This window comes from Rhinatrema bivittatum, chromosome 1, assembly GCF_901001135.1.
Source record: "Rhinatrema bivittatum chromosome 1, aRhiBiv1.1, whole genome shotgun sequence".
Lineage (NCBI taxonomy): Eukaryota > Metazoa > Chordata > Amphibia > Gymnophiona > Rhinatrematidae > Rhinatrema > Rhinatrema bivittatum.
The window spans coordinates 45,292,964-45,318,317 of record NC_042615.1 but is presented as its reverse complement, the minus strand read 5'-3'; the positions used below and the strand labels follow the sequence as shown (position 1 = coordinate 45,318,317).

The 25,354-nt window shown below is 43.6% G+C and overlaps 1 protein-coding gene across 4 annotated transcripts in view; it reads right to left on the bottom strand.

Annotated features, from left to right (window-relative positions):
* The window catches only part of HHIP (hedgehog interacting protein), a 438,585-nt gene that overhangs the window by 90,221 nt on the left and 323,010 nt on the right, over window positions 1-25,354 (bottom strand). Inside the window, exon 12 of one of the 4 annotated variants that reach the window (XM_029600262.1) lies at window positions 6,514-6,558. The exons of the other annotated variants lie outside the window; for them this stretch is intronic. Coding sequence (XP_029456122.1) covers window positions 6,548-6,558 — 11 coding nt within the window. The 3' untranslated portion in view covers window positions 6,514-6,547. Of the gene's footprint in view, window positions 1-6,513; window positions 6,559-25,354 lie in introns of those variants that run through there. 4 annotated transcript variants of the gene reach the window in all.

The window sequence follows — 25,354 nt, the reverse complement described above, 5'->3', positions numbered from 1 at the left end:
ATAGAGGCCCCAGCACCGCCTTCACAACGATGCCGGAAATCCCCTCCAGCACCGCAGCCCCAGTGAGGCCGGATATCGGCCCCAATACCGCCGCCCTCACGCGGTCAGGAATCGACCCTCCTGCCCAACTCAATGGTGAAGCACCACCTCTGGCAACCTCCCAGGCCCGCGATCGGACCCGCCCAGCGCCAGCCTGCTGTTAACGCCGCCCACCTACTGACCTCTGAGTGACGACATGGTACAGAACTATTTAACCACGTGCCGGTGAGCCGTAGGCGCCGCGCGCCAGCATCGCACATCAATGGAGCGCGACAAAGGGGCCTGCCCCTTAGTGCACCCCTTTGCGCTACCCCTGAAGCTTCCTTTCCATCCTTCCTCTCCCTCAAATCTCTTTTGCAACCACTCTCTCCTCCCTCCTGTCCACCCTCACCCTTGCTTCTAACCACCATCCACTGATTCCTCTTTTACTCCTCATCCTGCCACCCCCCCCTTGCCAACCAGCACTTCTCCTCTCCCCTAACCCCTACTTCCTCCCTTCTCTCATTCTTCCACTGTCACTCTTTAGTCACTTCCTATACCACTGCTCACCCCACCCTCATTACTTCAATATCCAACCATGGCATCCCATGGTTGGATACCCATCATCCATTATTCCCCATGCAGCTCTAAAAAAACCTCTCCTCTCCAACCCAATCTCTCACTCAAGACTCCTCCTCCCCATCTTATTATCCCCCTTGACACAGTTCCTTGGCCTCACAACCCTCTCCATTATTCTCTTCAATTCCCAATCCCTAACCAAAAATACACACATACTGAATGACCTTCTCCTTGATGAAAACCCAGACATCTGTGCTATAACAGAAACCTGGCTTAAACAAACCGACCTTGTCCCTCTTAACCAACTTCCTAGTCACTTATATGACATCTTTTCCTTACCGAGGAACAAAAAAAGAGGAGGCGGCATCCTATTAGCAGCCAAAAAAGAACTCAAACTAACACCCCAAAAGGTTCACACCGCACCCAAATTTGAAATAAGATTCTTTAAATCCCCTCAACTCCAAATATGCCCTACTTTACCTCCACCCAGGCCTCCTTGAAAACATCGCCTCTCCCCTTATTGAATTCATTGCCGACAACATCAATATGGACATACCTACTGTCCTACTTGGCGACTTCAACCTCCACGTAGATGCCAACCCCCATTCCCCCTCATGAGAAGCTTTTTTAGCCTCTATGATCGCTATGGGTTTTACGCAAACTATTACAAGCCTTATACACAAAGCAGGCCACACTTTAGACCTCATTTTCATCAACTCCCACTTCCTCCACTCTGAAACACCGAAATGCACCCCTGTTCCCTGGTCCAATCACTTCCTCATTAAAACTAAACTCGCCATTACAAAATCCTCTATCCTCCAAACCTCACAACCCACAACCTTCCAATTCAGAAAACCCTGCTCCAAAGATGACCTAATACTCTCCCTCACCGATGCATTCAACGATCTCGAAATTTCCAACCCCGAATCTGCCCTATCCAACTGGAACAATACTGCCAACGAAATCGCCAACAACATCTACCCCCTATCAACCAAAGTACTTCATCCCTCCCATAACTACAAAAAACCATGGTACACAGGTGAACTAAAAACACTCAAACGCAACCTATGAAAACTAGAAAAGAAATGGCGTATGAACCCCTCCCTCTCACTTCAGGCTTCATACAAATCCGCACTTGCCCTCTATAGGACCACTATCAACAACACCAAACTTGACTTCTTCGCCCTATGAATTCACAATATTCAATTCAATGCTAAAGCTCTCTTCTCCTATGTATCCGACTTTGCTAAAACTACCTGCCCCCCAATACAGACAATAAAAATAAGACCATGTGTGATGACCTTGCCCGCTTTTTCCATGACAAAATTTCTAAGCTTGCATCAAGCTTTCCCCCCTCCACCACCTCCTCATTCAACCTCCCAAACATTCCGCATACGACCCTACACTCCTTCGAAACCACCTCCTCGTCCAAAATAGAAACCCTCCTCAAGAAAATTAAACCAGCCCACCGATACCACACCCCACCGATACCATCCCCACCAAACACCTCCTATTGACTCCCAACCTAATCTCCAAACCTCTAGCTGATATCATTAACTGTTCCATCACCTTTGGAAGCATCCCTGCATATTTAAAACAAGCTATTGCCAAACCTATCCTCAAAAAACCTAATCTCAACCCTTCTGAACCTGCCAACTACCGACCTATCTCTAAGCTACCATTCCTAGCTAAACTCATGGAAAAAGTAATAAATATCCAACTCTCCGATCACCTAGAAAAAAACAACATCTTATACCATTCTCAATTTGGCTTCCGCAATTTTTCAACACAGAAACACTCCTAATCTCCCTCACTGACACTATACTTAAAGGTATTGACAAAGAGCACTCCTACATTCTTGCCATGCTAAATATATCCTCTGCCTTTGACACTATCAACCATGTGATCTTCCTAAACCTCCTCTCTGAAACTGGCATCACTGGCAACTGCCCACCGATGGCTTGAATCATACCTCAACAACAGACACTATATAGTCAAAATTGGTACCAACGAATCAAAACCCATCACCCTAACTCGAGGTGTTCCCCAAGGTTCCTCCCTATCCTCTACCCTCTTCAATATTTACATGCTACCCCTATGTCAACTCCTGTCTAGCTTAGGACTTACTCATTTCCTGTATGCAGAAGACATCCACATCCTTATCCCCACTACAGAATGCATCACCAAATCCCTTGAGATCTTGAAAACCTGCCTCGAATCTATCACCCTCCTCCTCTCTAACCTCAACCTCTCCCTTAACACATCAAAAACCGAACTCATCATCATCTCTCACAACCCAACACTTCAACCACCATAAACCTCAACACTCTTCCCCACTCAACTCCTATCGCCCAACAAGTTCGAGACCTTGGCGTCATCCTAGACAGCCAACTGAACCTCAAACAATTCATAAACACCACAATGAAGGAATGCTACTATAAACTTCATGTCTTAAAAAAACTTAAACTGCTGCTCCACTTTAACAATCTTCGCACAGTCCTTCAAGCCTTAATTTTCTCCAAATTAGACTACTGTAACTCCCTCCTTCTAGGCCACCCCTCATCAACCATCAAACCTCTCCAGATGCTACAAAATGCCACAGCCAGAATACTCACCAACACACGCAGAACAGATTATATTACCCCAATCCTAAAAGACCTCCACTGGTTCCCAATCCCATTCCGAATCTGCTACAAGAGCCTCACTATCTTACACAAGACAATACATAACTGAGATTTACACTGGCTCAATGACTCCCTACCTTACGAAACATCCATCAGACCCACCAGATCCCCTACAATGGTACTTTACACACACCCTCCTCAAAACTCACCCGTCTTACTGCCACAAAAGAGAGAGCACTATCGCAGGTCCCACTAACTGGAATTCCATGCCCCCTGAACTGCGGCTGGAACCTTGCTCACATAAATTAAAAAAAAAAACTTAAAACCTGGCTCTTCAAACAGGCCTTTTCCATAATTCCCTCCCCTAGCTATCTCGCACTCACACTCTCCCCCCTTGCACCAAATTGTATACATTAATAAGAGTATATTCATAGCAAGTTTTCCAGGTTAATCTCTCCTAATTCTTGCACTCTTGTTTATTATCTAGATTTGTTCTATATCTCCTCCTTTTATTATTATATTATCTTTTTAAAGTTACTAACTTTTTTGTACTATTTTTCCCAAATTGTTCCATGTAAACCGATGTGATGTCCTTTGAATGTCGGTATAAATAAGTGTTAAATAAATAAATAAATAAATAAATAAATAGAATAAATAAATAGAATAAATAAATGTTATACCCATCCAGGGAATTCTGTGCACTTATCTGTTCTTATCTGTTCACAGGGAGGATGCAGATACTCCCCCTCAAGTCTATGGATTTCTAGAACAGCTGGTGAGCAGTTTCTTGAACTTCCACCATGCCAAGAAAAGCTCTCCTGGTCTCTCATAATGGGACTCGTCCTCTCTCTTTCTGCTGCCCATAGATTTGAAAATCAAAACCTCACACTGTTTTCCTTTGCTCTGGGTTAGCTCAGTAGGCTCCGCAGCTCCCAGAAGACTTTCCCTGTCTGCTTAGCTAAAGTTACAGTTCAGACTCTGCTGCATGTTAACCCTTTAGTGGTGATTTTTGCAGGTCGTATTCAAAGCTGTGAAAACAAGCAGTTTTAACAAATTATAATTCCTTAATTTCTCTTCTCTTTAATGCCAGTGGTAGTTCGCAGGATGAACAATCCTAGGCTCGAGTAAAAAGTCTAAGACATTACTGAAGAGGGAAAACAAAACTCCATTTTGGTTTCCTATCCCAGTTCATAGTTCTTGTATAGCATTACCTCAGGGGAGCAGGGAGGCATTTCTTTGAGAATGGAGCAGGGAGGCATTTCTTTAAGAACTTGGTCACAAAGGTAATTGAATAAGTAACCACTGCAATGAGTATGACATATAGATTATACTAATGAAACTGAAGGGATGAACTAAATCATTACAACTAGACTGGGTTCCCCTGACTAATAGTGCTAAAAATGGTCTTGTCTGATATTAAAAATACTGCAGCCAGAATTTACAGTCTGATTGCTGGGTGCACCATGCCAATATCCCCAGTTTCAGAAGTGAATCTGATTTATTGTGACTTGCCTTGATTAAAGATTCCATAATTGCAAAGTATTAACTGAAGCTATTTCTAAGACATCTCAACAGGTAAATACTGCATTGCTGAAACTTCAAGTCGATATTGCACATTGAATACAGCCAGATGATAGTTTTAATCTGAAACTTTTTTGAGCTAATACTTGAGAACAACGTTGGGGCAGACCTTAGCAAGCTCTGCTTACACCATTATCAGTTGTGAAAGTAAAGGGAATGAAAGCCTGTATTCATGCTTCATATGTCAAAAGTTGCAACCTTGCTCCAGGCCCAGAAGCAGATGAATTAAGACTAGGAAGTGAAGCAGGTGAATTCAGACCAGGAAGTGAAGTAGCTGACTGTGGATAAGGCCGAGAAGTAGATGAGTAATTATGGTGAGGAGTGACACCAGGAATTTGCTTTCAGGCGTAATAATCCCCCTTCTTAGTCTATTGCTTTTGTTATGTTCTGTGTGTCTAGAGTTAGACAGTGGGCCCCTGGTCTTGGGAAGGGTAGACTCCACCCACAGGGAGGAGCCCTGTGGTGACTCACCACGACAGGCGGAGTCTCAGAGATAATTGACAACAGAGAAATAACTTTATTATACTGCAATGGTACCCGAAGAACGGGTAATGAACTTAGTCCAAGATGTAGGACCTGCAAGCTGGTCTTTTCTGATGATGGCCCGCAGTGCGGGATGGTCCTGGAAATACTTCCTCTCAGTGGTGCTTGTGTAGGATATCTCAGGTAGAGGCCCGTAGTGCAAAATAAGCCGGAGATTGTAGATGCATGTACACAAGATAATAGAGAGCCGGTGGTAACCCGCAGCGCGGGGTGCCATGAAGAATACCTTCTCTTGCTAGTGTCTGTGCAGGCGATATTCGGTAGTGGCCTGCAACGTGGGGTTGGCTGGACGCTGGTGGCAAGTTGCACAAGATGGTATGGATCTGGTAGTGGTCCGCAGAGCGGGGTAATCCGAGTATCCGCACGGTGAAGGTAGAGACAGGCGGAAACAGGCACTGTACTCACTCGGCACTGAAGAAGTAGATTGAAGCATAGGCACTGAGAAGACCTGGAACGGAGCAGAGCCAGGTCGTCCAAGGAAACGATGCAGGACTCACTGAAAGAAAGCAGAGGCAGTGAGAGAGGCCCTCCGAGGAGTGGATAGCCCTGAGTGTGAGCGAGGCCCCCAAGGAGTGGGTACTGAGAACACTCAGACAGGAACAGCAACCAGAGTCACAGGAAGGCGGAATAAGCAGGACTGGAATCCTTGCTAACTCGTCTTACTGAAGGTCAGTCAAGCTTAAGTAGTAGAAGCAGGTGACGTCATGCAATGGGGACGCCCCTGAGCTTCCTGCCATGATGCGCTCAAGAAGGGGCCAGGCAGGGGGGCGCTCTTAAGCAGTGACCAAAATGGCCGCTTAAGCCCGCTGCTCCAGCAGACTTCGCTCCTTAACAGGGAAAATTGGCCGGACAACGGAACATTTCTAGATTTCTAGCTTTACTCATATTTTCTCTGATGGCGACCAATAAATCAGGGAAAATTAAAGCCGCCTTTGCAGCTGCTTCCGGCTCCAAAAGAGCAAAGCCAGATCCTCCATCACCGGACAAGGCCCCACCCACGAAGGTAATGGCGTCGGCGGACTTAGTGCTCACAGAGCTCAAACAATTAAAAGACTTAATTCAAGTTAACATTGAGGCGACATCAGCCATTCGGGGTGATTTACAGTCTATGTCGGCGAAAATGGAAACATTTCAAACCTGTATTGACGATGTCGAAACTCAAGTTTTGTCTCTCCAGCTAACTACCGCCTTGGTTCCACGTCTCACAAAAGATCTGGAAAAAATGCAGCAAACATTAGAGGACCTTTCCAATCGAAATCGACGTAACAACATAAGAATTCTGGGGATCCCAGAAGGATCCGAGGGATCCGATATGATGCAATTTTTATTTTGCATGATTCCTACTAGCTTGCGTTTGGACTTTGACCATCCGTTTGAACTAGAGCGAGCGCACAGGATCCCGTCGAAACCTCTTAAAAATTCGAAATATCCCAGGCAAATCATATTTAAAGTGCTGTGTTATCCTCAAGTTTTGGCTATCTTTAATGCCGCTAGAACGCAAGCTCCTATACAATTCCAAGGGCAAACCATATTGTTTGTCCCAGACCTGGCTAAAACAACGGCAGATAAGTGGAAGGCCTTCCTAGTCATGCTACCTTGCATGCAAGCGTTGGGAGCTAAATATGGCTTGCTTTACCCGGCTCAAATTCGGGTAACATGCCATAATCAAACTAAACTGTTTCATAGCCCACAAGATCTAGATGACTATTTGCAATCCTTTGAAACAGCGCACTCAATGCTCACCTGAACAGCAAGAGATAGTTCCTTGTCTCTATTTTTTTTTTTTATATACCGACTTTCTTGATATATAGCATTTCTCTACTTTAATGCTATAGGCTTTATAGCTACAGATAATTTTCTCAGTGGTTGGACATTTTCCTTTTTTTTAATCTTTGGTCTCTAATTATCTCAGATAGTCTTTGGTGTACAATTAATATACGAGACCAATACAGCGCATTAATGTTCACATTCACTCATCCTATATAGGAAAGATACATTGCATCCTAGTTAAGGATAATATGTTATCACAATGTCCTTGCCATTTTCTCCTGGACTCATCATCTTTATTTTCAAAATATATATAGAGTCGCGGTCTCGAGGGGCCAGTGGTCGCCTTGAGGCTCTTTATGTGTTCTTTGAGTACTAGTGGAGCTGCATTCTCAGTCTCACTTTTGTACCCGGTCGATACACTAGTCTCTTTCTCTATTTCTTTTCTCTTTCTCAGTCTCGTTTGTTTTCTTTGCTATTCTCTTTTTCTTTTCTGTGTGTCCTCATCACATGAGTTTCAATGTGGAACATAGTATTGATTATATACCATCATATTCTTTTTTTTCTCCAAATGGCGAATAAGATCTCATCGTTTACAGTGGTTACTCTGAATGTCAATGGCTTCTTGCACCCCATCAAGAGAAAGAAGGTTCTTACATATCTACAGTCCCTACATACAGACGTCACTCTGCTCCAAGAAACACATCTCACTACAACGGAATCGCTTAAACTTAAATAGCAATGGGTAGGTCAGGTATTTTTTAGCCCTGCTGCCCACAAGAAAAGAGGTTCTGCTATTCTTCTACATAAAAAGTTAGATGCCAATGTATTGCGACAAGCAGCGGATCCTGATGGGAGATGGAACTATATTCAGGTTTCTATTTATAAGGAACAGTTTACTATCCTCAACATCTACACTCCTATGGTGGACGACCCTTCTTTTTTCCATAATACATTTGCTCATCTGCTTGCAGTAGACTCTCAGCAGAATATTATAGGAGGAGACTTTAATCAGCCTTTGGATCCTTTTCTCGACAAGAAATCTACAGCTCGCCCCATCTATTCCAAATCTTGTACAGCGATTAAACACCTTATGTCTTCATTTGGACTCTCTGATCCCTTGCGCTTACTACACCCCACCACTAAAGACTATACGTTCTACTCCTTCCCTCGCTCATCATACTCAAGGATTGACTATTTGTTAACCTCGCATCACCTAATATCTCGGATTCTCTCGGCATTTGTTGCTCCTATTTTGATTTCTGATCACGCAGCTGTTCTCATTTCATGTAAACTGCAGAATCCAGTCACTATTGATCGGATGTAGCGTTTCAACTCCTCTTTGCTCTCAGAACCAACCTTCATCGAAACGCTTCGCACGAAAATTTCGGAATATTTTCAATTCAATGCAGCTCCAGAAATTTCAGATTCTACATTGTGGGTGGCATTTAAAGCCACAATTCGGGGAGACATTATCAACTATTCATCATGTTTGCGGAAGCAACAAAGAAGTTCCTTGGAAGCTCTTCAGCAAGAAGTAGCTAACCTCGAATCAGCTCATCGTCAGACCCCACTAAAACCTTCTTAGATGCCGTTCTAAAGGCAAAGTACCTTTATAATCAAAAGCTAAGTGCTTCGGTGTGACTACATACATCTCATTCAAATGCTCTGTATTACGCAGAAAATAATAAATGTGGGCATTTATTGGCCCTCTTTTTTGAAAAGAAGAACGGAAAAAAAGTGAGTCATAAAAGTTCTTTCTCCTTCCAATCAATCCCTGACCACTGATGCGGAAATCCTACAAGCTTTTCGGGACTTCTATGACATCTTATATAAATCTGAAATTACTTTAACAGATGCGGCTGTTCAAAATTTCTTCTCTACCATCTCGCATCCCTCGCTATCATCGGAACAAATGGCAGGTTTAGATGAGCCCATAACGATTATGGAAATCACTAAAATCATCGCTGCTCTATCTACTGGCAAGGCACCAGGACAAGATGGATTTACTAGACTTTTACCGAGCCTTTCAGAAAGAATTAATTCCTCATTTACATGCCAATTACTCGGTAGCTCCTTTACAGCCAGATCTTTTTCTCACTTTTTTGGAGGCATGTGTAGTGGTGCTTCCAAAGCCAGGCAGAGACGAATCCCATATTGGTAATTACAGACCAATTTCTCTTCTGATTATGGATTATAAGATTTTCACTAAAATATCGGCCACTAGGTTGTCTTTAGTTATGTCTTCCCTAATACATCCTGATCAATCTGGATTTATCAAAAACCGATTAATTGCTAATAATACCAGTCTCTTTCTTCATGTTCATGATGCCACCTTATCACTCTCCTCCCTGCAGTAGCGGTAGTCCTGGACGCAGAAAAGGCCTTTGACCATGTCGATTGGCCTTTCCTATTCTCCACTTTGTGCAGATTTGGCTTTGGCCCTACTTTTGTTTCCTGGATTCAATTTTTATACCACTCCCATACGGCTTTTCTTTATATAAACAACCAAAGATTGCCATCCTTTTCATTGCAAAGAGGAACCCGTCAGGGATGCCCCTTTTCCCCTCTTTTATTTAACCTGGCTTTGGAGCCATTACTTCTTGCAATTAGACAGGATACGTGCATTGAAGGAGTGCCAATTGGTCCCGATAAGTTTAAACTTTCAGCATATGCAGATGACGTTTTGTTATTCCTTCTAAATCCGGATGTATCCCTCCCTCATCTGTTGGATTTGATAGCATCCTACTCCTCTATATCAGGATACAAAATCAATTGGAATAAAACTGAGCTCCTTCCCTTAAACTATTTGGGCTCCCTGGTGGATCTCTCTCAGTCTCCGATCCAAAATGTTCTCCATGGCCTCAAATACTTAGGGGTCAAATTTTTTTCTGACCCACAAGTTACTGTTAGTAATGCAGAGTCCCACATACTGCTCACCATATGAGAGCTAGCGATCCGATGGTCTCCTCTACTCCTAACTTGGTGGGGCAGGCTGGAAACAATTAAAATAGTTATTGCACCTAAGATCACATATATTCTCTCCATGTTGCCCATAATTTTTACTCTGGATTTTTACAAACATATAGATAGACTGCTCACCAAATTCCTTTGGTGAAACAAGGTTCCTCGAATTGCTTTTTCTAAATTGAAGGCATCAAAGATTGTTGGGGGGGGGTTAACTTCCCTGATTTCTACACTTACCATCAAGCATTTACACTACAACAGGCTTATCACTTTACTACTGAGAAAGACCCCTGGGAACAACCCAGATGGCTATGCGTGGAAAGTAGCCTTCTTGCTCCATATCCACCTTCTTGTTTTCCTGGCATGAAATTGCTTCACCAGCTTGCGTCCAATCCCATATTACGATCTCTACATAAAGCATATGTAGCCTTCAATTCCTTTTGTCCTAAGGGTGAGTGCGCTTGGAATAATTCTAATATGATGCCTTTATGGCACAACCCGTTATTGAAATCTGGGAAACATCCTCTCAATTGGCCTGTTTGGCAAGCTAGGGGTATTTTGTTTCTTTCCTCGATAACTGAAGGATCTAAGTTGCTATCCTTTCCTGCACTTCAAATGAAGTTTGGCCTGCCAGACAATCAATTCTATGCATGGCTACAATTAAGGAGCATTCTTTATTCCAATTTGTTACTAACTCACTGGGAGGATAAGTGTCCCTTTCTTCTCTGTTTCTATCAAGAGTATGGAACAAAAGGGCATTTAGCCTCTAAATTATATAAAATCATAACCAAATTTTCCATATCTCCCAAACAAAATCCTTAGATTCTGCTTGGACCACGGACATTAATGCTCCCCTAAATAACCGAATATGGCGACACTTATGGTCCATATCCACGCGCATTTCATTATCCTCCAGTTTGACTCAATCCTTCTTTTTTATCATACACAGAGCTGTATGGACTCCCTGGAAATTACACCGGGCGGGTCTTCTTATGTCACATAGTTGTTGGACCTGTCTTACTTCCAAAGCAACCTTGCAGCACATGATATTCTCATGCACATTTGTCCACAATTTTTGGCTGCAAATTTGGCAAACCATATCATCCATTTTCTCCTTTACCCAACCTCTCACTTATGCTATGATTTTTTTTTAAAGGAGCGAATCCTTCCCTGGATCTCTCCTTGCCACAGCGGAAATTGCTAGATTTCCAATTCACAGTAGCCTTACATAACATCATGTCTAACTGGAAACGTAATGATCTGCTTTCGCATCATTTATGGTGGAATTCGGTTTGTCTGTACAGCAAATATGAAAAGATTATGGATATTAAATGTAACAGGCTAGCTACATGGTCTCAAGTGTGGAAGCTGTTAGACGACTATGTTTTATCTTTACCAAAATGTACCAAGTAATTTGACACTATACCTCTTCTTTTTGACACCTGGAACTTTCTTGCTGTTTTTCTACATCTTTCTACTTCTCTATTATCTTCTTTTTTCTTCTCTTCTTTCTTTCTCCTCTCTCCTTCTCTGGTGAATGTTTGTAGGACTTTGGATTGCCTAGGTACACTCTTTATGTTGATGAACATGCTTTTGGTTTATTTTGTACTTCAATTATGACTGATTGTTTGCAAATTGCATGGTTTGTACGCTTTCTAAGTCCAATGTGAAGTATCTTTGTTACAAGTTGCATATATTAATAATAAAAGATTAAAACAAAAAAAAAAGAAGGGGCCAGGCGTGCGCGCATGTGCCCTAAGTTACCCTGGAAGTAAGATGGCTGCCAGGAGTGCCCACGTCATCCCGGGAACGCCATGAGGGGTCGGCGTGGAAAAGCGGAGATGGCTTTCTTCCACAGACTGGAAGCAGAGGAGAGAAAAGAGGTGAGCAGTAGAGGTCGCAGCTGCCTGCGACCAACGGGCGCAACAGTACCCCCCTTCTTAGGGCCCCTCCCAGGGTGTTTCAGCTTCCTAGGATGAGCGAGATGGAAGTGATATAGCATCTCCTTGTCCAGTATATTGGTAGCAGGTTCCCAGCTGTTCTTTTCGGGTTCGTAGCCCTCCCAGGAAATTAGAAATTCCCAATGCTTTCCTTTTTTACGTACATCCAGGATGTCATCAACTTTATATGCGATGTCCTCTTCAGCATCCAAAGGTTGTGGATCAGGTGTTTTGTCAGAGAACTTCAAAAAGATGAGCGGTTTCAGGAGTGAAAACATGGAAAGCGTTGTGTATTTTCATTGAAGGCGGCAACTTCAAGCTGTAAGTTAATGATCCCAGGCGGCGAAGGATAGTGAAGGGTCCAATATACCATGGAGCAAATCGGACTGAAGGTAGCTTAAGCCGAATGTATTTGTACTGAGCCATACCTTATCTCCTGGCTTGAACTGGGGAGCCGCTTGATGATGAGCATCATATAATTTTTGTGCCCATTGTCCAGCTTTGTATAGAAGCTCTTTGGTTTTAGTCCAGAGTTGATGAATCTCATCCACAGTAGCCTGAGCAGCAGGTGAAGTTCCAGATAATGGTATGGGAAGTAGTGGAAGCAGCTGGCGGCCATAAACTATCTGAAATGGAGTGGAGCCAGTGGCGGACGCTGGATGCGAGTTCAATGCAAACTCTGCCCAGGGTAGCAGCTCTGCCCAATCATTCTACCTAGAGTGGACATAGGCCTGGATGAACTGCTTGAGAATTCTGTTCATTCTCTCGGGAGTGATAGGCAGAAGTCAGGTCTAATGCGATGTCGAATTTACGACATAATGCCCTCCAGAACTTGGCAGTGAATTGCACACCTCTGTCTGATACAATATGTTTGGGCATCCCATGTAACCGGAAAATATGTCGCACAAATAGTTTTAGCCAGTTCTGGGGCAGATGGCAGTCCGGGTAAGGCCACAAAGTGTGCCATTTTTGAGAAGCGGTCCACAGTGACCCATATTGTATTGTTCCCATTGGACGGTGGTAAGTCGACCACAAAGTCGGTTGCAATGTGTGTCCAGGGTTCATCCGGAATAGGCAGCGGTTGGAGAAGACCCCAGGGATGGCTGGCAGGAGATTTTTGCCTGCCGCAAGTAGCGCAGGACTCCACGTATGTTTGAACGTCCTTCTTTATAGATGGCCACCAATAATACCGCTGTAAAGTAGCGAGAGTACAGGCTTGTCCTGGATGACCTGCTATCTTAGAATCTTGAGCCCACTTCAACAACTTTTTCCTTAGCGTCTGGGGACAACTGTCTTGCCTATGGGAACTGAATGGGTAGCAGCAAGCATTACCTTTTTGGGGTCAATGATGTGGCAAGGTTCATCTGGCACATCCTCCAGAGTAAAGGAGTGTGAGAGAGCGTCTGCCCGGACATTCTTATCCGCCGGACGATATTTAAGCAGGAAATTGAACTGGTTGAAGAATAATGACCATCGAGCTTGGCGATGGTTAAGCCTTTGAGCATGGCAGAGATATTCCAGGTTCTTATGATCCGTGCACACGGTTATCTGGTGTTGAGCCCCTTCTAGCCAGGGACGCCACTTCTTGAAAGGTGAGCTTGATAGCAAGCAATTCTTTATCGCCAATGCCGTAGTTTCTCTCTGTTGGCGAAAAGCGTCTAGAGAAGAATGAGCAAGGGTGCAGCACATGAGCATCACTGTGCTGACTAAGCACGGCCCCCACACCGACATCCGAGTCGTCGACCTCCACAATGAATGGCCAATGTGGATCAGAGTGGCATAAGCATAGCTTCTTCAGAAAGGCTTCCTTAAGTATTTGAAATGCAGAGATGGCCTCTGGAGACCAATGTAAAGGGTCAGCCCCCTTTTTAGTCATAGCGGTGAGAGGCCAAGGCTTTTTCATCCAACAAGGACAAAATGTAGGTAGTCTTGGTAGCAGCTGTAGGGAAGTATGCCAGTTGTAAAGAAAAATGTATACAGCATTGATTTAGGAAGCCCCTACACAACAGGGAATCTCCTGAGAAATGAGTAGGGGCTGGCAAATGAATTGTAGTTTGTCCAGTAACCACCAGAGATGATGCATTCGAGCTGGAGGTAGAAGAATCATTCAGTCTGGAATTCAGCTGATTAAAGGTGGCAGCCAAAGTATCAAGAGTCCTCTGTTGTCCTGAAATCCATTGGGCCAGGCCAGGGATGGCCTGCAAGGCTGAGAGCTGAGCCGGGACCATGGAGTTAGCAATCTGTTATGTTCTGTGTGTCTAGAGTTAGACAGTGGGTCCCTGGGTCATGGTAAGGGTAGATTCCACCCACAGGGAGGAGCCCTGTGGTGACTCACCATGACAGGCGGAGTCTCAGAGATGATGGACAACAGAGAAATAACTTTATTATACTGCAATGGTACCTGAGGAACCTGAGGATGTAGGACCTGCAAGTAGGTCTTTTCCGATGATGGCCCACAGCGCGGGATGGTCCTGGAAATACTTCTTCTCAGTGGTGCTTGTGTAGGATATCTCAGGTAGAGGCCCGTAGTACAGAATAGGCTGGAGATAGTAGATGGATGTACACAAGGTAATAGAAAGCAGATGGTAACCCACAGTGCGGGGTGCCCTGAAGAATACCTTCTCTTATTGGTGTCTGTGCAGGCGATATCCGGTAGTGGTCCGCAGCGCGGAGTAGGCCAGATGCCGGTGGCAAGTTGCACAAGATGGTATGGATCCTGTAGTGGTCCACAGAGCGAGGTAACCCGAGAATCCACACAGTGAAGGTAGAGACAGGTGGAGAGCAGGCATTGTACTCACTCAGCACTGAAGAAGTAGATTGAAGCGAAGGCACCGAGAAGACCTGGAACACAGCAGGGCCAGGTCTTCCAAGGAAACGATGCAGGACTTACTGAAAGAAAGCAGAGGCAGTGAGAGAGGCCCTCTGAGGAGCAGATAGCCCTGAGTGTGAGCGAGGCCCCTGAGGAGCGGGTACCGAGAACACTCAGACAGGAACAGCAACCAGAGTCGCAGGAAGGTGGAAAAGCAGGACTGGAATCCTTGCTAACTCGTTGTACTGAAGGTCAGCTGAGCTTAAGTAGTAGAAGCGGGTGACGTCATGCAGTGGGGACGCCCCTAAGGTTCCCGCCATGACGCGCTCAAGAAGGGGCCAGGTGTGTGCACGCGTGCCCTAAGTTACCCCAGAAGTAAGATGGCTGCCAGGAGCGCCCACACCATCCCGGGAACGCCATGAGGGTCGGCGTGGAGAAGCGGAGACGGCTTTCTTCCCCAGACTGGAAGCAGAGGAGAGAAAAGAGGTGAGCAGTAGAGGTTGCAGCCGCCTGCGACCGATGGTTGCAACAGCCTTATATGGTCATTTAGAGCCCCATGATTACATTCCTATATATTGTTTTTCCAATTCAATACTGGAAGCATATCCATACCTTACAAATATTTATATTACTTTGATTATTAACTGGACCAACTCCTTCAGCTGTTGAGTATGCATACAATGTGGACAGATAGCTGTTGGACATTTCATTCCACTCCTTGAGATACTAAACAAACTATTTTTGTATTTACAAATGCCACCAAGTGTCGGTATTTCCTATGGCAACCCTCTGCTTCTGATGCAAATTTGTGTGTGCAATGGGTGGGAACACTAGTGGACACACCTTCTGTTAGACCCATATGTCTTTCCTCATAGGGAATGGAACAGCTCCCTTATGAGGAAAGACTAAAGAGGTTAGGACTTTTCAGCTTTTAGAAGAGACGGCTGAGGGGGGATATGATAGAGGTGTTTAAAATCATGAGAGGTCTAGAACGGGTTAATGTGAATCAGTTATTTACTCTTTCGGATAATAGAAAGACTAGGGGGCACTCCATGAAGTTAGCATGTGGCACATTTAAAACTAATCGGAGAAAGTTCTTTTTCACTCAATGCACAATTAAACTCTGGAATTTGTTGCCAGAGGATGTGGTTAGTGCAGTTAGTGTAGCTGTGTTTAAAAAAGGATTGGATGGGGAGCCACGTGATGTGGTGATCTGGGATAGACGCTTCTAACCAGGCTCCAGGTGGCAGGCCCTGCATTCTTTTCATCTTCAGGCATCCGAATCCTTTTTTCGGCCAAATACATATTTGTGAGTACTGCATATGAATATCGATAGATACATGAGCAAATTGCCTGCGATTATGCCCGCTAAATTAGCAAAAAAAGATAAAGAGAAATCCAGGCCTATAGATGATAAAATGGCCGCCGGAATGGATAAGGCAGTCCCCGGCCTGGCAGACGATGCGACCATTGTGACCCTTACTACAGCATTTACTGCGGCGCTTACAGACAAGTTAGATAGGATTTCTGAGCAAATTACCACTTTGCAATCCGCGTTTGCTGAAATACCCCCACATATAGACACTTTGGAACTTCGTGTCTCAGTGATGGACGACAAGGCTTTAGCTGTGGAACGCCGCATTCATCAACTAGAGCAAACGGTTCAAAGCCACGAAAATAAATTAGATGAATTGGAGAACCGTTCATGCCGTAATAGCTTACGGTTTGTGGGTTTGCCAGAGTTGATCCCTGACGCTGATCTGGCTAAGCAAATTTCGCAATGGCTTCCCGGAGTCTTGGGCCTTTCAGAACAATGCGGCGCTCTTAAAATAGAAAGAGCACACCGATTCGGATTTCGCACCGACGGCAATTCGCAATCTTGAGTGGTCATCGTACGTCTACTGGATTTTGCGGACTGGCAGTCTATTTGGCAGGCCCTCCCGAAAAATCTCACCTTTGCAATATAATAACGTGCCAGTGCGGATCTTTCAAGATTTCTCAGCACGGGTGGCTGCCAAACGTAAAGAATTCGCACCCAGCTAGCAACGAAGCAAATACTATTTGTTCTTCAATATCCCGTGAAGCTTCGCATCTGGAGCAATGGACAATTGCAAGCATTTGAGTCAATCTCGGAGGCTCAACAATATGTTAAAATCACCCTGGCGATCACACCGGATTAAAAAGAACTTCATGATCTACAACGGCTATATTACAAGTCAACATCTGTTTTAGCCTTATTACCAGTACCATCTTGGTAGCCTGGATGTATTTTTGGCTGGACGTTTCTAATGGCCTAGAGTAAGAAACACTACGCTATCTGGTAACTCATATTTGCGTGGGTGAGATACCCAGGCTTGCTTTGAAAGTAGGAATGCTCTTCAGTTTTATCTCTTCAAGTCTACCAGGACCCAGCCCTCATTGTTTTTTCAGTTCAATCTGTTGGGTTTGTATATTTTGTGGGACAATTTTACATGATTCCACTTTGGCATTTATACCTTATTTGTGAGTGTTAACAGTTCTTCTCTTTCTTTGTTGGGGCCTGTCACCTGATCACACCTTATGGCTCCTGCTCTCGATAGAAAGCGTTTTGAAACCTTTGAAATGGGAAGGGGAGATGGGGGAAAGGAGAAAATGGGGGGGGGGGGGGGGAAGGGAGGGGGGAACTCACTCTAAAGATGGGAATCTTCCATATCACATTGTTTTGCGGAGTAGTTTATGGTTTATATATGTCCTGATTGGCTTGTATATAATTCTGCTTAGATATGGGGACACTGTTTTGTTTTGGTGGCTGCTTATATTTCATGGTTATGGTTTTGGTTCCACTATCCTTCAAATATCCTGTGATTTCCCATGTATCCTAGTACCACGTATGACAGTCTACTCTCCGGTATAAACCCTTTCAAGATAAAGAAAATACATTCAAGTAATACTTTATTGCCTTTTTTTTAATAGAAAGATGAGCAGTTAAGCTAAAGATAAATACATTGATGGAAACCACCCCTTAATACCTCAAAAAAAAAAAGAAAAGAAAATGGAGATTAAAAAACCCTAAGAATTTGTTTGATTTTCCAATCAATGGGAAATAAATTACTATGACTGAAAATTTCAATAAATGAGATGTACAAAAATCAGACCATTTGTCCCTTTGATGAATCATGTCTGAAAATATCATTCTAGCAGGACAAATACCAGATTTCTATGGTTACTAACCTAGGACTTAAGAAGAGATTTCGCTTTGTGCAGCTACTGCTCAAAATCCTTCTTTGAACTCAGAAAAACTGTTTTAGGTGGTTAACAGCATAACTATGAGCAACAAATAGGATTAAAAGCCTTTTTTTTCCCTAATTAACTTAAAAAATAAAACTAACTGAAAAGGAGGAGTAATTACACCAATCGCTGCATACCAGGAATTTTTCCCAAGCAAGCCATTGTGTCTAGTATAAACTGTTATGATTTACCGTTCAATCAACTGTGCAAAAAAACACAAGGACTGGATCTGTTTTCATGCAGGATACATTAAGAAGTGCGTTTAATGTGTTGAAATATGGAAACCTGTTGCATACTTATTTTTAAAGAATAAATATTATCAAAAGGGAACGACTAGACTTTGCTCTGGTTGTAAGAATGTTCCAATTGAGGGCCTTCTTTTTGTGCAAAAAAAAAAAAAAAAAAGAAGTGCCCATTTTAAAATACAGTGCAGCATTTTTAGGTTTCTTAGAATGTTTTCGTAGTTCTACACCCATCTGATGTGCCATACTGTCAAAAATGCAAGGAAAAATAAAGAATGCTTCTGAATACTTAGCTAAAAAACACCTTGGCACCAGGGTATCATTACCAAGCTTTCTGCAACACTATTTATATTAACAATACTATTACCCTTTCCCCTGCCTATCCTCCATTTTTCATTTTGTCATATATATATGTGTGTGTGTGTGTGTGTGTGTGTGTGTATGTGTGTGTATTATAAAAGGTATCACAGTGTCCCTTACTAGAGACATCCGAGTCCTTAGAGACACTAAATGATGAGGTCACAATAGGAGTATATACTATATAGTTTTCTCTGACAATCCCCAAATGAGAGGTGGTTCTCAAGAAGTGCGTTCTACATAACTCATGAGCCCACTTGGGATCAGGGTGCTTTCTTCTTTCCCATCCTGTCCTAGCAGTATGCTGAGGCTCAAGGGAGAAGCATTTGGGCACCCAGGAGTGGGAGTTTCTTGAGGTCTTAGGGGATCTTGAGCCTGAGAAGATATTTAGGAGGGATGGGTGAACGAGGAGTTAGTTCCACGCTCCTTGGTCTGTTTAGAGTGTCTTAACAGTGGATTTTTCCTTTGGAGCACTGCCCATTAAGGAGAAAGTCTATAGAGTTGCTGTCTGAAATGGATTCAACAGGAACTCATCTGTTTTTCTTCAAGAAAAGTGTTTTTCTTTAAAACAACTGATCTGCACCAAGTAATTCAAATACCAATAAGGGGAAAAGCCCAGCATCAAGTTCTTACAGTTTGGATTAGTCTTCCTTATATGCATCACTTTTCACTTGTTCATGTAGCTCCGTCCCATTCCAGTTCTGGGCCCAAGGGCACATGGGGAAGGCCACAGACCATGCAAGGCCCCATGACCTCTTGAGGGTCCCTGCTAAGTAGCAATTTGTACAAGGATATTCAGCAGCATAGCTGTGTTACTGAATATCCCATTTAAGTTATCTGGATAAGTCTTATCCAGCTAACTTAAATAAATGTTTAGTTTTGAATATTGGGACCTTAAGGTTTTCTACTCACAGGGGATCTTCTTGCACATCAGTCCAGGCACTGTCAAAAAAGACACTCTCCACATCAGTGCTGCAGTTCAAAATAAAAATCTTTACTGAGTGATGGCAGGGAAATCAAAGTCCAAAACGATGCACAACAGAAATCAAACTCCACAGTTACAAAAATTAAATTCTTCCAAAATAGGTCAGCTCTTTGGGATGGGTAATCCTTACACCCTGGGCCCTCCCATTATCTGTTTGGCAACTATTATCTTTTCCTCCAAAGTCTTTGCTTCTTTCTCTCACTCTTACTCTCCTCTTTGCAGTCTCAGGCTGGTTTTGACTGAACCATTCTCTGACTCTGGTGAACTTTCCCAGACAGGCTGCCCCTTCCTCTGGCATCTCCCAATACACTGATCTACATACTCTCCAGGGAAATCTTCTTTCGTTTAGAGCTTCCAACTTCACTCTGGTAGACTTTCCCAGGCAGGCCATCCTTCCTCTGACACCTCCTAGTACACTCGTCCCCATTGCTCAGGACCCTCTTCTTCAACTTCTGGACTTGCAGGAAAATCTCTCCGAGAATCCTATCCTTCAAACTTCTCTGGACCCTTTCTGCGGAGAGCAAGGCCCTCCAACAGGACTCCAGTTCTTAGAATCTTCTCCTTAAAGCCTCCTACTTCATATGGGAGCAGGGGTTTTATACTCTTCTAACATCCCTCCCAATGGGGTGTGGTGCTCCTCTTTAGCACACTGACACTACACTGACATCATAGGCAGGCAAGGTCTAGTGACAATTCTGTCATACTAAGGGCACTCAGACCAGCTGAAATCACATACTGCACATTTATAAGGGGCAGGGACATTTTCCTAGGGGCAGAAAATGGGCACCTCCTTAACATTCACACTAAATTTCATCTGCCATTTTGTGAAGAGTAATCCAAATTATGGGCACAGTGTGTGATGCTGGGCTCCATATTAGGTATCACCACCCAGAAAAAGGTTCTTGGAATCAATGTGAAAAATACTTTGAAATCCTTAATCCAGAGCCCAGCAGCATCAAAAAAACAAACAATTAGGGTCCTTTATTAAACTGGGATGTGCCATTTTCGCACGAGATAAGGCCCTAATGCACGTCATACCGGCCACATCGCGGCGGTACTATTTAAATCAGGGGAAGGGCAGGAGTATGGGCAGGGCTTGGGTGGGGTTCAGGCCTGGCAGTGCCGCGGGCAATAATGTTTTACACATTATTGCCGGCAGCGCCGTGGGAAATAACACCACCTTTTCCCGTGGTGCTATGGGGGCGATAGTGTGTGGCGTGGCCGCACCATGGAGGGCAAAACTGCACCGCCGCGATGCGGCCAGTTGCACACTGTCACCCCCTCCCCCTTTTTTTTTGTGGGCCATCATTCCGCTGTACTCATCGCAGAATGATAAATCCCCCTAAATGTTAGATACTGTTAGGAAAGGAATGGAAAATAAACCAGAGGATATCATAATGCCTCACTATCGATCTTGAGTATTCTGTCAATTTCTGGAGCTAGAAAAGGTTTAGAGAAGGGCAACCAAAACATTAAAAGGAATGGAATAGCTTCCCTATGAGGTCAGGTTAAACAAGTTAGGGCTCTTTAACTTGGATAATTGAGACAGTTGAGAGGAAATATGATAGACGTCTATGAAATCATGAGTAGGGTGGAATACGTAAATAGGGAAAAAAGATGTGCCATATTCAGTTCAGTTAGAATGGACCAAACCAAAAAGAGCTTACCTCAAAAATACTAAAAAATTTCAAGGTATTTTCATATTAGTTGAAACATTGAAAAAAAAAGGGCCTTCCTGAGGCTCTCCAATCTCCCTCCCACCCTGTAAAATTCAACCCAGGTCTTAGGCTTGTGCAGCTGGACTGAGCTGGGCTCTGCTAGCACCTCCCCAGGCCCTCTCTGACCCACCCTAAAACAAAGCCCCAAGAGGCCTGGGTCTTCTCAGCTGGACCTCTTTTGAGACCCCCACATACCCTCTTATTGCTGGTCTGGCTAAAAGAATGGTAAGAGCTGGTGCAAAGCCCATTCACTCTGTCTATGGCCCTGGATCTTTATAAATGGCACCGACCGCCTGAATTTGGTGACATTATATTGTACAGCTGTAAAACTGAAACCTCCCTTCTCCTCGAAATGAAAAAAAAAAAGAATCAAAAATTTTGGGGCTGCAAATTCCTAACAAAATCTTTATTAGCCATGTAGACTTGCGGGAGTCACGGTTTATCCCTGGTTATGAACAAGGATTGGACCTATTCTTTGTGACCTGGATTGGCCACAGTCAGAGGCAGGATGTTGGTTTTGATGGAGTTTTGGTCTGACCCAGTATGGCATTTCTTATGTTCTTATGAGTTCCTTTTTGGTATGGAGTACTTGGTGAAGAAACCCTCAGTATGTGCAGATTGACATTGACTATAATTTTTGGACTGTGTATTCCCTTTTGATTTTCTGTATGGATTGCTCTAGATACATATGTATCGTTTTCCAGTTAATTCATTTGCATCAAGTGACTCAGTAAAAAGATTTATTTTGGAACAACTCCAAATTGATGTGTTGAATGATTTTTTTTTTTCGATACTGGGACAGGGCAAGAGGATTCCACAAAAGCCTAAGAGACTTTTTTGTTTTCCGCTCTGTCAGGAAAGTACACTGGGAGCAATAGGTCATAACCTGGCTCTTGAACTCCCCTGTGAGCCCCTGCACCTGCATTCAACCAGAAAGAGGAACTAGGAGTTTTAAATATACACACTGTGGTGCGTGCTTCTATTTCAACCTGTTTCATAGAAAATAATTTGCAGAATAACTTACACTGAGAAGCAATCTGTGTATTAGGGAGAGAAAGAATAGTCATGGAAAATTCATCAACTTATTCTTTGGATACTGTATTGCAAATTGATATCACAGACATTTATTCATCAAAAGGTGACTGTGCTGGGATCCAGTAGTCTGTTTTCCTGTTAATTTTAATGGCTTAATTTTCACTGAAAAGGACTCTATTGTGAGCACTTTGGGGGCCCAATGTACTAAAATGCATTAAAGGTAACACAGTGTTAATGTCAATTTCACATGCATTAACGCTGTGTGTGTTACTCTGCATTACCATTAATACAGAGTTTACATGGACTTCTGTGTAAAATATATTAATGAGTTGCATTGCATGTAAATACATGCAACAGAACTCATTAATAATAAAATAAGGTTAATACAAATTGTTCAAGGTAATTCAATTTTCATTAGTCCTCCAATAAAACATAAACTTTGTTTGTTTGTTTTACCACTGGGGGCAAACACAAAGCCCAGTGCAGGCCATGATAACCCCTGGAACCCATCTTTCACTCTCTTTCCAGAGTCCCTTATCTCCTCCCACCCCCAAGAAAGACCCCCCTCCTGCAGAATACTTTCCCCACCCACCCTTGGACAAGAAGGCCCACATGACCCATAGAAAGCCCCCTCCTTTCCTGCTACTTTCTGCTCCTTCTTCGGTGGATCCTTCCACTTACCCCTTCTGAAAATGACAATCCAAGCATTGCAGGAGGGCAGAGCAGTCTCTCCTCCTGACCTGCTGGCTCTGCTACTCAAAATGGCACTGGCTGACCTCATGGACCCTTTTTAGGCATGTTTGAAAACTTAAAAGAAAAGCTTATGAAGTGAGGGAAAGGTCCTGGAGGGGACTTATTATCAGAATGGTTTTGCTGGGCAGGGTAGGTGTGCCTGGTTTGACTGTTGTGGCCTGAGGTGCGGTATGACGTTAGAGTGAGTTTCAGGGTGGAAAGAGGAGATAAGGGGATAATTTTGCTCTGGGATCAGGTGGGGGTGGATGGGAGAGATGTGTGATTGGGTAAGGCTGAGGGTTCCCTCAAGTTAACTGGACCTTTAGCTTTGGGCTAGTTAGTGCTGCAGAAAATGTAAACAGTTATAGGCAAAGCAAAATTGCTTACCTTGTAATAGGTGTTATCCCAGGACAGCAGGATGTAGTCCTCACATATGGGTGACATCAGTAATGGAGCCCTATACGGAAAAACTTCTGTCAAAGTTTCTAGAAACTTTTGACTGGCACAGTGTGCCCACTGAGCATGCTCAGCATGCCATGATATTCCTGGCCACAGGGGTCTCCCTTCAGTCTCTTTTGTAGCAATTTGCGTTAGCCAAAAATAAAATAATAAAACGTATCGGACCCAACTCCGCGGGGTGGCGGGTGGGTTTCAAGAGGACTACATCCTGCTGTCCTGGGAAAACACCTATTACAAGGTAAGCAATTTTGCTTTATCCCAGGACAAGCAGGATGCTAGTCCTCACATATGGGTGATTAGCAAGCTACAGGCTGAGTCATTCTTGTATTGGACCAACAGTGTACAACTTGTGCAACAGGCACAACAACTGGTGTACTGTTGGGAAAAATGAGGCAGCCTGAAATCACGAAAGGTTGGATGCGGAAGGAGTTGGATTATGCTGGAAACAAGTTCTTTAAGACAGATTGTCCATAAGTTGAATCTTGTCGTCTTCCTTGTGGAAACAGTAGTGAGTCGCAAAAGTGTGAAGAGAACTCCATGTTGCTGCTTTACATAAAAGGATTGGCACTGAACGATAGTGTGCTACTGAGGTTGACATTGCTCTTACTGAATGTGCCTTTACTCACCCTTGGAGAGGAAGGCCTGCTTTTTCTTAGCAAAACTAAGAACATAAGAAATTGTCATGCTGGGTCACACCAAGGGTCCATCAAGCCCAACATCCTGTTTCCAACAGAGGCCAAAACCAGGCCACAAGAACCTGACAATTACCCAAACACTAAGAAGATCCCATGCTACTGATGCAATTAATAGCAGTGGCTATTCCCTAAGTAAAATTGATTAATAGCCATTAATGGACTTCTCCTCCAAGAACTTATCCAAACCTTTTTTGAACCCAGTTACACTAACTGCACTAACCAGATCTTCTGGCAACAAATTCCAAAGCTTTATTGTGCGTTGAGTGAAAAAGAATTTTCTCCAATTAGTCTTAAATGTGCTACTTGCTAACTTCATGGAATGCCCCCTAGTCCTTCTATTATTCGAAAGTGAAAATAACCGAGTCACATCTACTCGTTCAAGACCTCTCATGATCTTAAAGACCTCTATCATATCCCCCCTCAGCCGTCTCTTCTCCAAGCTGAACAGCCCTAACCTCTTCAGCCTTTCCTCATAGGGAAGCTGCTCCATTCCCTTTATCATTTTGGATGCCCTTCTCTGTACCTTCTCCATAGTAACTATATCTTTTTTGAGATGCGGCGACCAGAATTGTACACAGTATTCAAGGTGTGGTCTCACCATGGAGCGATATAGCGGCATTATGACATTTTCCGTTCTATTAACCATTCCCTTCTTAATAATTCCTAACATTCTATTTGCTTTTTTGACTGCTGCAGCACACTGAGCCGATAATTTTAAAGTATTATCCACTATGATGCCTAGATCTTTTTCCTGGGTGGTAGCTCCTAATATGGAACCTAACATCATGTAACTACAGCAATGATTATTTTTCCCTACATGCAACACCTTACACTTGTCCACATTAAATTTCATCTGCCATTTGGATGCCCAATCTTCAAGTCTTGCAAGGTCCTCCTGTAATGTATCACAGTCTGCTTGTGATTTAACTACTCTGAATAATTCTGTATCATCCGCAAATTTGATAACCTCACTCGTCGTATTCCTTTCCAAATCATTTATATATATATTGAAAAGCACCGGTCCAAGTACAGATCC